The sequence below is a fragment of the Pseudorca crassidens genome, chromosome 12, assembly GCF_039906515.1.
Source record: "Pseudorca crassidens isolate mPseCra1 chromosome 12, mPseCra1.hap1, whole genome shotgun sequence".
NCBI classification, from domain to species: Eukaryota; Metazoa; Chordata; class Mammalia; order Artiodactyla; family Delphinidae; genus Pseudorca; species Pseudorca crassidens.
This window is the reverse complement of record NC_090307.1, coordinates 43672067-43685802: the sequence shown is the minus strand read 5'-3', so window position 1 is coordinate 43685802 and position 13736 is coordinate 43672067. Positions and strand designations below refer to the sequence as shown.

At 36.7% G+C, this 13736-nt stretch overlaps 1 protein-coding gene across 1 annotated transcript in view; it reads left to right on the top strand.

Moving 5' to 3' along the window:
• Positions 1–13736, top strand: part of ASXL3 (ASXL transcriptional regulator 3) — a 177136-nt gene that overhangs the window by 61176 nt on the left and 102224 nt on the right. The window contains exons 3-4 of the mRNA XM_067699380.1: positions 5457–5565; positions 6828–6936. Coding sequence (XP_067555481.1) covers positions 5457–5565; positions 6828–6936 — 218 coding nt within the window. The remainder of the gene's footprint in view (positions 1–5456; positions 5566–6827; positions 6937–13736) is intronic.

The following is a 13736-nucleotide window of genomic DNA, read 5'->3' as shown; positions in this document are numbered from 1 at the left end:
ATTCTTGTCTCCTAAAACAAAAGGTCTGTTTAGTGCATATGGCTGTATGAATCACTGCAGTCTATCTAGTGGTAGCTTGGTAATGTCCATAAAGTGGCTACAGAGAGTCTAAGTTCAAATGCCTGTTTATGTTCCCCAAATAATATATTTTTACACTGTTCAAGCCAATCAGAGATGCATGTCTAGGTTTAGAGTCTGAAACTGTTTCTCTAAATTTAAGAATTAAATTGTACAACATTTGTCACTTGGTAATTTTATTTCTTGCCTCAATATCCCCACCTCATAAAAGAGTACTTGGGACTAAGTCTCTAATTTTACCCTACAGACACGTTGAATATTGAAAATCATGTAGGTATTCTTTACATAGAAAAATGCAAACTATCTTCTTTTTAAATATGACCCATCTCTTGAGGTAACTGGTTGTTCCTGTTTATTTTTATATGTTTATATGGGCTTTGAAATCAGAGTAGAATTTGGATTTCAGCTGTATCAGTTAGCTGTTTAACTGTAGAAAGATTCTTAACCTCTCAGTCTCAGTTATATCTGCAAAACTGGGAATCATACTTAACATTTTATAACTCTAATATTTGTTATTTGTCATAAGTCAGTGCCCATTAAAAACTTTCACTAGGGATCCTCTTAGAGGGACTGTGAAGTTTGGGACACTGTTTTTGTCTTCAAAATCAAATTTCAGAACTGCTGTAGGTCATTTTTTGGTTAATATTTTATGTGCTGGGATTCTTCAGATAACATATGTATAAAGGACTCTAACTTTTAAGTTTTTATTTTTCAGTCATTCTGGGGGGATCCAGACCAGCAGTAATATTTCTCAAGAGTAAGAAGTTTGTTTGGCTTGACATTCTAGGGTAGTTTTTAATCATCTAGGTTACTGATTTATCAATTGATATAAACCTTGTGTATGTGTGTTTAACAGTCATCCACATTCAATGGTAGAAATAGTTTATTCGTCTATTAGTAGTAGTGACCTACCCATTAAATATGTAAATACGTAAGTAAATCCAAGGGTGCATCATTGGGTTTTTTTTTAACATTTTAAAAACGTTTTTTTTGTGAAATGTGACATATATAAAGTGAAATGCACAAATCCTAAGTAAACAATTTAATTTTCACATAGGGAACACTAAGATTCTGTATAAAGAACTGAAACGTTACCTCCACCCCAGAGGCCCACATAATTTCCCCTTAAAAATATAACCTTTAAAATTAAGACATTTTCTCTAGGCTATCAACACTGAAAATACTTGAAAGGAGCTATTATTAATTTTTTTGAAAGAGTAAACATAAAATTGTTTCAATTAATTCATATTAATAAGACAGCGCAATAACAGACTAATAATGCTGCTTAATAATTGCTCCTTAAATTTGTTGAATTTTTAGACTTCAGTTGTTCAGGATTACGTTTTTGATGCTCCCATAATTGTAAAATGAGATTTTAGAATGTTTGCAGGAAATAGCTTTCAGCTAAAATTATTATTAAGGGATACTTAGTAGTTTAAGATTTGGATTACTTAAGTACTGTCTTGTAAAGCATTATTATGTTATATGGAAAGGAACAGAGGACCACAACGATGATATTTTCTTTGTCGTGTGTAAATATTCTTCCAATTGCATTCCCCAGATATTTGTTCTGGTTTTTAAAATTATTAAAATAGACAGGCCATCCATTCTCTTCACCAAGTGTGCACTATTAGTAAAATTTTATGTGTTCTGTCAACAATTTGATGTGATAAAGCAATGGTTTTTCTGTAGTTCACACAGCACTGGGGCTCTGCAAAGCATCTCTGGGGGTTCTTTGATGTCTAGACAGTTTAAATTATGCCTGCTCCCCTGCCTCCAAATTCCACCCCGTTCTGCTTCAGGGGTTGTGGGAAATGAAAACAAACCAGAAGGGTTCCACAACCCTACAGTCTAAGGAGGAAAACAAACAAATAGAATAAGGTGTATATCTACCCTGGCAGGTGTATAGGGAAGGGCTCAATTACAGGGAATGGGAGAAAGAAAAGAACTGGGGGCAAATAGTGTCCTGCTTATTTACTCCTAATTATATCCCTAGTATGGAACTATATGAGGCTTGTGGACAAAAGGAAAACATTATGGAAGTGTTAGGGAAGAAAGTAGAATTCACCTTTCACCCCAGTCCTCCAGTGTTTTCCTCCCTGCCAACAGCCAAATCTGAGTTTGGTGTGTTTCTTGTACACTGTCTTATTTATTGAAATGGTAAGATGTAGAACTGCATTTTAAGTTGGAAAACTAACTTTTTTTTCCTTCCTTTCTTTTTTTGTTTTCTTTTTATAAATTGGGATATCGCAATTCTTCCAATTCATCATTTTAGAAAGTAAGTAACTTTTGAAATTTTAGAGATTTTTTTGGTTAAAATGTTGTTTTATTATTTCATATATTGTGTACACATGCACGTATTCTGTTCCAGAAATTTTGCTTTTGAATTCTGACTGAGGTGATTAACTCTTGCGTTAAGTGTGAACAAATTTTTTTAATTAAAAATAAGAAATATTGCATAGAAGATGTCCATGTTATCTAAGAATACAGACTTTTAACACATACTTGCCTCATCTTCTTTCATACCCACAGTAAGTCATTGTGCTTTTTTAATATATACAGATGTATAAATGTATGTTTGTATCTTTTTTAAAGCTGGCCTAGGTATACTTGCTAGTTCTGTTTTTTTCTGAATATTAAAATAATAAAAATACGTAAATGAGACTTTTATTTACTCCTGTTCAATGACAGTTAATTAAGACATTCATGTTTTCAGGGAAAGCAGTCCAAAATTTCTAGACCTTATGGAAATGTTGAGAATAATAGCAATAAGTAAAGGGTATGAAAGATTTTTAAAATTCACTTTCCTATGTATATGCAGTGGATAAAACAGTTACCTTTTTAGTAAGCACTTCACTCTTTCGATGCTAATGTTTTATTGTTTTAAATAAAATGGACTATATAATTCGGGTTTTTTTCTAGGAAGAAATGCAAGTGATATGTTTAAAACTAAGTGCCTATCAACCACTGACTTGAGTAGTAAAATTTGCATTTGATTGCAAAGTATTTTTTAATTCTTCTGAAATGCAAATGTTATATAGTTTTGAAATAAAACGAATTTCATATGTTTGTTTTGGGAAAGATTTGGGAAAATTACAGTAGTCATTGAGACTTTTGGAGATCTGTTGTTATGTGATTGTAAATTACATATTTTAAAAAATATTTCCACAGTAAATCTTGAGTTTATTGAGTTAATAAACAGTATAATTTAATAATATATTCATGTTCAACAGAGCTTATTATTTATATGAAACTGGGTGTTTATCACTTATGTTTGCAGCAGGCATAGCATTAAACTGCTATTTAATAGTCAATTTATCTTCTACAATTATCTTTGGTTTACTGTACCTTAGAAAGAAAATGTAAATTATACTGATAGTAAATTATATTCGTTCAGTATTTTTTAGTTGTCTTTAAATCTGTATTATTCTCTAATATTCTAAATCTGAGTTCTTGGAACTGTGTGTATTAAGACCTTAGGAATAAAGAACAGGAAGCATGTGTGTGAGGTTTGATAGGTGCACAGTTGTATTAAGTTATATCTTTAAAACATCTACATTGTTTCATTTTTATGTATAGGATTCTATTTTACTTGCAGTGTTAACATTTTCTTGCCAAGTCCCTCCAGAAAAATCTGTGTTTCTGACAGTTTCACCAAATTAAAGCTCCACAAATCTGGCATAATAATTCCCAGCTTCAGATTGTCTGTGCTTTTTCTGAAGAGAATGATGATAAAAAAATATATTTTGCAGTCTTCAGTATACCATGTATAGCATTATTTATCTGGAATTTATTCATGGACAGCTATTTCTGAGAGATGAATATATTTTACTTTATAAGGTATGCCTGGCCCACTTTACATATGAACAGAACATCTTTTATGAGGAAAAATAATGAAATGAGGTCTGTAAGCTCGTAGAAGCTTCCAGAGGAAAGATATTACATAAACGTCCAGCATTGTTTCTATGTGTACTTCAGTGTTCTAACTGCATTGTTCTATGACCAAATTTATATCAGGGCTCTGGCTTCCTGTCAAACCAAATGGAATCATATTGATGTGTTGGCACAGAGAAGCTGTTTCCTAAAATAATAAAGAGTGTTCTTCTTATTACAATACTTCTAAACCTTTATGACCATGATGTGTATCTATGCTGCCTTGCTATTGTGTGTTGTGTCAACTCAGCAAATTTGGCTTTTTCATTTTATTGGTGAGTATTCCTAGTAAGTAAGGGATTGGATAATCTTGGGTTTTAGAAAACTTTTAATTTAGTTAGTGACATAAAAATTTGTTTCTATCACAGAAATTCAAACTTTGAAGCCTTAATATCCTAAAGGTTCTCTTGTCCCAGGATATCTTGGATTACATCCCCAGAACCCCTACTAGGTAAATGGGGTGGAGTAGGGCTTCTAATCTTTATTGGTTCAGCCAAATATTGATCTTTTAGCGTATTAGGAAGTAAAATGGATATGGAAACATAAGTAAAGGAAAGTAACAATTCTACCTCTAAATTCTAGTGTACAAAAATATCAGTTTCCAAACAAAACATAAAAAAAGTTCTAAAGGCTACCCCAGGAAATACATACACGTTATACATTTCATAAACATCTTTTTAAGTATATGAATACATTTCAGTAATGTTTGTACGTACGTGTTTTGATATTTGAATCAATAGTGTAATGCTGTTTGGTTTCTTAAAAAAATCTGTCTTCATAATTTAGTCACTTGCATCTTTACTACTGAACATAATTATTAGCTGGGTAGAATTCCCAAACCCATATTTCTTTATTTGACAAATAAAGAACTGAGGAAAGGATGTCATTGAAGAAGTTGTATCAGAGATATAAACACAGATATAGATTTTTATTTGGGCTTGGTGAGAAATGCAATCCCGTGAGTAACTTAAATACTTGTAATTTCAAATCAGTTCTTCCGTGGTTTATTATTCTTTTGTTGCTTTTCAACCTATAGGATGGAGCTGTCCTTGAACTTGGTTTATTTGATCATTCAAGTGCAACCATCAAGTTGTCTGTAATATTTAAAACCTGAGGCTTCATGGTATTATTTGCAAAATAACACCACATAAACGTTTGGGCTTTGGTTTCTTTGAAATATAGTGTTGGTTGCTTTATGAATAAAAGCATAATTTCAATTCAGGAGACTTTTTGCCTGAAGCCTATAAGACAGATGCATCTGATTAACTTTGGCGAAACTGGACTGGCCTGTTATTGTAATGTAGATGTTTTCGGGGTTGGGAGGATATTTTAAAAAGGCATGCGAGGGGTCTTTTTTTTTTTTTTTTCTTAAGAGACTGAGAACAGTTTTGCCACAGAAACTGCGTCTCAGACTGCTTCATTTTTTGCACACTTTTATTTTCTAGTGGAACTTCTCCATTAGCCTGTCTGAATGCAATGCTTCACACTAACACTCGAATAGGGGATGGAACATTCTTCAAAATCCCTGGAAAGTCAGGCCTCTATGCTCTCAAAGTAAGTTGGACTGTTCTGCGTAGTATGTCTGTTATTACTGTGTATCATGCATTTACATGTGAAGGTAAACAAAATTAGACTTGGGTGAAGGGTAGAATGACTCCTTTGCCTTTTAAATGTTTTCAGATGTCTTAAAAGTGATTTCATATTAAGAATAAACAATGACATTTTCTTTAAAGAAAACATATCTGTGGTTTCACTCTAACATATGGTAATGGAAAATAGCTGTGGCTTCCTTAAAATTCTTGATTCTTAAAAATTTACATGGAGGAGTGCCATGGTTGATCAGCCAAGTTTTAAGATGATCACAGTTGCCAAATACTATTTGACTTAATGACCGTCAGTTGATATACGGGCTTCACACTTCACACCTGTATGCCTTTCTGTCTTTTACAAAAAATAAGAAATGTACCCATTCTTCTTGAAAATTTGCTGATTTAAATCAATTATTCAAATTTAAAACAACCACTGATCTCTGGGAAGTTTTTACTAATAATGCATACTTGTTATATGAGAAGAATAGAGAAATAAAAAGCTTCAGATAACTGAGTCTTAATTATTTTAGAGTAACTCCCATTTCCATCTAGAATGGAAATGCCATGTAAGATGCAAAATTCCAGAGAACAAAAGCTGATGATCTGCAAATGGTTGCATAACTTGCATCAAGCAAAATCAATGTATTATTTCTTATAAATTAAAAAAAGTCTGCTTTAATAAATGATGGGTTACATTTAAAGTTCATTAATTTCCTTTGAGAAGTTTTCTGTTTTGTTTTGGTTTTGGTTTTTTTTAATGCTAAAAGTTATACCTGGCAAAGAAGCAGGGGTTCTTTCTCAGCTACTTAGCATCAGGCTCTTAAACTGTGTGTGTTTCAGAAAACAATACAGGTTAATCAAAGGACTTGTATTATTTCAGTTGATTTTTGTAGCAACTTGGATGTTTAATTTATGATTAAGATTCTGAGTCGTTAAGCCATTTTCTAAAGTAAGGAAGAAGGTAAAATTGAGAAAAATGGAAACAACATATGTTAAAAAAAAAAAACCTTGTTTTTTGTATAGATTTTAAAGGTTATCCGAAAACTCAACTATGGCAATGTGCGTCCCCCCCACCCCACCAAGGAGTGGTTTTACATTAGAAAGTAAATCGGTATTGAAATTCCAAATCACAAGCAACTGTGATAATTCCTTAGGACTGTGGAAGTATTTTGAATGTTTTCAATTGCTAATACATCTCCATAAATCATTATTTTTAAAATAATATAGAAAGAGGAGTCGTCATGCTCAGCTGATGGAACATTGGATTTAGGCTGTGAGTCTGAATTGGAAGGCACAGAGATGGCAGAGGTCAGTGCCAATGGGGAAGGAAATGGAGGTAAGTGTGACAAATTTCAGGATACAAACCCTGTTCTCTTAAAGGTTATGTAGAATTCCAGTAACTTACTAATTGAGTTCCCTACCATTATAGATACAGTTTTCTTCTAAGCTTCTACCTCTTAGATTTCTCATCAAACAATTCTGGTTCAAAAGGTTAGCACCTAAGAAAAGTAAACTGCTCTTTGCTTTTTGTTTTATTTTGTTTTTCAGCAGTATGGCTTTCCCTGGGTAGTATTCTTGAGTGTTATCAGTATATTTCTCCTGCAATCTGAGAGGGTTACTGGGATATGTCGTGGTTTTATTCTTATAAAAGTGAGGCCTGAGAATGCCAGTGTTTTATTTCTGATTGTGCTGATTTTTTCTGTGATCACAAGTAGTTTTATAATAGCTTTGTTCCTAGGTTTGTCCTTAATAAATTAAGCTTAATGTTAACATTCCTGACAGCAAAACAATGACCAAATAAGTTATATTCTTCTGAAATGCTTTTGAAAAGTGAGAAACCCTTCTAGAATTCTAAGGGGGCATTTTCCACCTCTGAATTCTGTCCATGTGGATCCATTTTTATCTTTCTCAAAACATTTGCATTGTGATTCCGTTGGTGTGTGTAATTTCTGTACTGCAGTTTTGGCAAATCTTTGTCCCACAAAAGCTGCTGTACTTTTCTTTAACCCTACTGGTCCCCCAAGTGGACCCAGATCATGAGTTGGGAGGAAGAGTGTGTCATTAAAGTCTCTGTCGGTGGACTCATAGAAATCAGTAAATTATCTTTAAACAAAGAAGCCTTAAAGGATCCTTGCAGAAAAATCATATTTCGGTAATAGCCCAAAGCCATTCATTTTATTAATGGTCATAGGAGTCCCTTTGTATTCTGACTGGCCACTCCTGCCCTTTAAAGTGATGTGCTTTCTGATAGTCCCCAAGGGACTGGCTCTGCGCCAGCGCTATCTGACCTGCAGCCGAGGTGCTGAATTAATGGAGGAAACAGATTCTTGTCTTAGTAAAATGGCTGAAGTCGGCTTTCTAGACTTTTTTTAGCCAACTTTCGTTGAATTTGCTGTCCTTATTCCTATACCTTTTGAAAACTCAACTAAGCCCCCCAAAGTGCTGTGAACTTTGGCAGGTCCTTGTGGTTAGAAAGAGAACAAAGCAGAGATGCATGGCATTTTCTGGATTTCTGGAAGGGGCACACCCTTCTCCTTCAGTAGGATGAAGGGGAGTCTTATTGGGTCACTCCTTTTGCCGTACTGCCTGCTTGCATGAGCACTTGCGTGTTCCCTCTCCCTCCTCCACCACCTCTCTGTTAACATATATCAACATATATATTGAGTTTCTGCTATGTGCCAAGTACTGTTCTTGACATTATAGTTACAACAGTGAAAAAGAAGAACAGAAAGAGACCTCTCATGGCTTTTATATTGGTAGAGAGACAGACAATGAGCAAAAGAAACATGTAAAATTTACAGCTTGTTCAGTGCCAACAAGAGATATGGGGCAAAATAAATTAAATAAGGAGATAAGAGTGAGAGAGGGGTATTTGAGGAAAGACCCGAGGCAGTGAGGGAGCAGGCATTTGATAGGAGAGAGTTCTAGGTAAAAGAAGGAGCAATCACAAAGGTCTTGAGGCAGTAGAGTGCCTGGAATGTTCCAGAAACATCAAGAGGCCAGTGTAGTTGGAGTCCAGAGTGAGCAAGGGAGAAGATGGTAAGATACAGTGTCAGAGAAGTGATGGGGCCTGGTACGGAAGTTCGCTTCTTATTGCTCCATTTTTCTCAGTGAAATAGGAAACAAGTTCTTCAGCCAAGGGTGAAGATGGGGAAGTAGCTTTGTAGATCTAAGGGGAAGATAGAAAATGTTTGTCTCAAGTCCAACAGCATTAAGGACACTCCTGAAGTGGCTAATCCTGAATTTAACATGAGATCAGCCAGCATAGTTGTACATTTTTCTCCAGTCATGTTCATGATCGCTGTACAAGTGTGGAGTGGGTACAGAGTTGGATTGGACCAGAGCTGGGATTTTGCCAGGTGTGAATGATGAAGCCAGAGCGGGACACAGTTGAGGGTACATGACATAGAACATTGAAATCCATCTCCATTGAATTTCAGCTGGTTGTGGAGGTGAGGGAAGACACGATTGTGTGTGGGATGCTGTGAAGGAGGAGGTGGAGGTCTCCCTAGGGTGGACAGATTGTTTGTTTTTGGTTTTTTTGTTTCGTTTTTGAGGTACATGGGCATCTCACTGTTGTGGCCTCTCCCGTTGCAGAGCACAGGCTCTGGACGCACAGGCTTAGCGGCCATGGCTCACGGGCCCAGCCGCTCCGCAGCATGTGGGATCATCCCGGACTGGGGCGCGAACCCGTGTCCTCCGCATCGGCAGGCGGACTCTCAACCACTGTGCCACCAGGGAAGCCCCAGATTGTTTGATTTGGTGTTCTAGAGGAAATGAGTTGGAAGGATAGGTGATGTAAGAGTGGAATGTGTGAAATCGAGGTTAGGGTGATATGGGATGCATGTCTGAGATGAAAGAGGGAGGGTAGGTTGAAGGCTGTCATGAATGCTTAGGCAGTGTGTGTACCCTCTTCAGAGTGACCTGGCTGAAGTGACCATCAGCGGCTGAAATTCAGCAGGCCTTCCTCTGCCCAGCTTCGTGTCCTGGGATGGAGCAGGGCCTACCTGGAGGAAATGTTGCCTTTTCCTATTTGCACAAAGATGTTGTAAAGGCTGGTGGTGGCCCTGCCATGAAATATTAGAGAATCGTCTATGTGGATATTGAAACAGACAATTATGACAGAACTAGCATGGAAAGGGTGCAGCACTTAGGAGCTAAAATCTCCCGAAAATGAAAGGGAGTAATCCAGGAGTTGGTAAATATTTAGTAAGGAGGAGCAGTCTGTTGATGCTGGAGGCATCTAAGGAGCAGGGAAGGAGAATAGAGTCCCCTCGTCCCATTTCCAGGCCCAGCAGTACAAGATGCGTGGAAAAGAAACAGGCTGCTACTTGAGAGTGTTCCAGGGGAAATAGTGTCCACGGGAGAGAGCCAGGTTTTGTAGATCAAGATGCGAAGGGAGGGTTCAGGGAAAAAGATAGAGGTTAATCAGAGATTTTGCTAACGACTAATCCTGAATGTCAGAGGAAAGAGTGGGAGGGTGTTAGTGGCTGGGAAGGGGTCGGGGACAGGGTGAGAGCACTTAGCCAGTAATTAAACCAGAGCAGGGATAGGCAAACTCCCCTAATTTGAAATGTGAATAGGTACTTCACCACATAACACATACCCACACATCTCCAGCTAATGTGACCAAAACTAGATTTCCTGGCCTCTCCTTTGAAGTTGTAGTAGGGAAATTGCTTTGAGGAATCACTGAAAGAATAGTAAATAGCTTATTTCCTTGAGTATCCCTTGACTTGCCCACTTTTCCATCTTATTGCAAACCACAATTGCTTCTTATAGGACAAGTATATTTCCTCTCTGTTTGTGTACCGTAGACTTATGTGTAGAGTCCATTAACCTTAGGCTACATTTTCAAACCTAGATATTGAAAATGTGTTGAGTGCTCACAACGCCTAGGCTTTGTGAGCTGTTTGCATGTAGATTGTTTAACCCTGACAACATTCCTGTGAGATATTCAATCTTCCTAGGCTCTGTTATTGTGTTTTATTTAATTTTTCTATTTTTAATTTTAATTTTATTTTATTTTTGACCAGTGAGGAAACGGACTTAGAGGTTCAATATTTCATCCAAGTGTCAAGCCCAGGTAGATGTGAGTGACACCAAAAGCTGGGCTCTGACCACTGACTCTGCCTGGGACTGTAGGGAACACTCTTAGCCAGGAGTCTTTGATGCAGTTTGGTTTTTCAACATTTGTCCAACTCTGTACTGATTATAAACTTGAGCTTATCCAAATGGAGGAGTGGGCTACCACATGATTTTTTACAAATCGATAATAAATGCTATGAACCTGAACTGGTTTAGGTGATTTCCTTGCTTACTCTATTTCTAATACGTATTTGAACCAGCAGTTAGAATGGATATAATTTCCACACTTCGTACAGCTGTACAAATATACTTTGAAAATATAATTAGAGAGGGAAGGTGGGGATGTGTGGGGTTGCAGTGGCATGGGAGAAAGGGCAAGGGGAGAGGAGGAGGGGAGGGGAGGGTCCCACCATCTGTTTTTTAAATCTTTATTCCCTTCTCCTTTTCCCGTTCCTCCTTTGGGATGAAAGGGTGAAAAGTATCAAGGTGAATAATAACTATCAATTGGTAGGATATGCTTGTGGCAGTCCAAAGAGTAAGCCTCCGCTAGCATAGAGCTATTTCAAATTAACAAAGATTAGTTGACATTTGTTGCACCACTAAAGGGGAAACACAGTGAAGTACTTGAAAAGAAAGCACTTTACAAAAACTGATAACCAGAAAGAAATCTTGCAGCCTGACTCCAGTCAGTAACATTTGAGTCTTTAGGTAGAGTTAAGATAATAACAGTAATGTTTTTGTCCTCTTCTTTCAATCAGTTGGCCAGCAAAACAGATTCGTTTTTAAATGAGAGGTGCTTTGCCAAGATACTTTGTTTTAACGTTTTGTTGAAAATTTTTAGAGTGCAGGAAACGTGATACATTATCAATTATAGAATTTACAAGACACAAAACTATAGTTGTGCATTATGTTTTTTGACTCCTAAACAAGTTTTTCAAGTTAATAAGAATTAGAGACTCAAGAAAGTAAACTCGTCACATTTTACAAGCTTAGCTCTGAAGATCGAACAGTGATTTAGGTGAATCACTTGATATATCTTTGTTGACAACCCATGACCATTTATGCCAATATAAGTATAGATCTATGTCACCCAAAGAAAATATGTAGAATTTTATGGGCTAGTTTAGTCAGAGATTTATGGTTATGTTTGTGTCTGAGTTGTTTTCTGAACATAATACATTGGTATATCATGAGTTTGCTTACACATATTAAGTTGACTTACAGTGCATTGCTGGCTGCAGAAACCACACATATTTTATAAGAAATGACACACTCAGTAGATCGTCTTCACTTTCTTCCCCATCTATTTATAAATTGTTATTAACAGGAAAAAAAATGAGCTTCTCTTTTTGTGGCCCTGATACATTTCATGTTTAAAATCAAAAGCAACCATCCTATTCAATCTTTTAAAATGAGGAGACTGGAGAATGTACAATTTTCATCCATAGAGATCAAAAAAGGTTCTGCTTGTTATTAACCCTAATGGCTTTCAGGGAGGAAGCAGCACTCTAGCTGGAGAATTAGTATTTTCAAAGTCTCTATTTAGGAAAAAAGATTATAGAGAACACATATCCTATGTTTTAGTCCTCAGATCCCAGGGTGAATAATGATTCCAACATTTGAAGAATTTTCTGTGGTCCTTTTCATTATTCCTTATGGCCAGTTTTATAAGCAGGTTTCTGATTGTATGATTCTTGGCAGGAGTCGTGTTAACTTAATGAAACATTATTCTGCTCACTCATTGTTTGCATTGGCTCAGAGGCCACAGAGGGGTCTTTTTTCAAAAGTGAAAAGTGCTTTAAGATGGCCTGAAGTGTGTGCATAGGATCTCTTTTGAGACATCAATTACACACAGATGAGCAGCTTCCTGGAGGAAGTGAGGAGGATACTAATAAAGGTTTTGGTGCCCTCAGGGAGTATTCACACTGATAGTTTATCAGTGGCAGTTTTATACGAGGGGAGAGAAAGGAAAATGAGGGGACCCTGGAGCTGTGAAGGGAGTGTTCAAGTAACTTTCGAAAATGTCGCCAAACTGTGTGGTGTGTCTTTGCTCTCAGTGTTATGTGTCTGGTCTTGCTGGAGGCTTTTCAGGAGCTTGTGTGTGACTGCTCCCGTGTGATCTTACATCAGATGACACATGAGCCTTCTTTGTGTTCACCGTCCATTTCCACCTGACAGCCATTCCTGAGAATCTTGTAGGAGGGAAGGGAATTGTTTCAGTGACTGCGTCAGGTCCCCTGATTTTCTTAGGTTAGGCTCCTTTGTCTTTGATCCAACGTCTGCATTTTCGTTAACAGCTTTATTGGCTCCTACAGACACCTGTTCTACGTTGGTGGGCCAGGGAAACTTAAGTATGTGAAAATGATGTTGTTTAAGTTACACATGGAAGAAAATACAGAGGAAAAAGAATACTCTTCACAGTCAGAAATGATCATTGGCAGGATATACAACTTCCTCTGCCCACTCTCATTCTCCTTTCTTTCATTCCAGCCCACAGCTTTCCCAGTTCAGGAGAAGTATGAGGGACTTCAGAAGTTCATGCAGGCCTGGATCCTCTCTCATGCCAACATTTTACTTAAGCCAGTCAATTAAAGTAGACATCATTCTAATAGTAAATGCCCAGAGGGATGGGAATCTCACAGACTCATTTATATTTGTCTCTCTGTGTTTTTGATAACTTTTATAGTCAAGAAATTTTTCCTTATGCTGAAATCTCTTGAGCTTTTAATTAAACCAATTTTCTCTTGTATTTCCCTCTGATGATGGAGAACAGCTGGGCATCATCTAGATATCACCCCCTTCATCTTAACTTCTCCAAATAACTTGTCCCAGCCCTTTCAAACATTACTTATAGATACTATTTTCCATTTCTTTTACCCATTAGGGACCTCTTGTTCTTACATATTTCTCCATGAACTATGAACTTTGTTCTTGTGTAAGTGGATTTTGGTCAATTTTAACAGCCCAGAGTCATGGAAGAAAAAAAAAGTTTTCTTTTTAAGTGCAGATAAAGTGACCCATTTAAATGTACTTTCCCCCTCTTTTCTT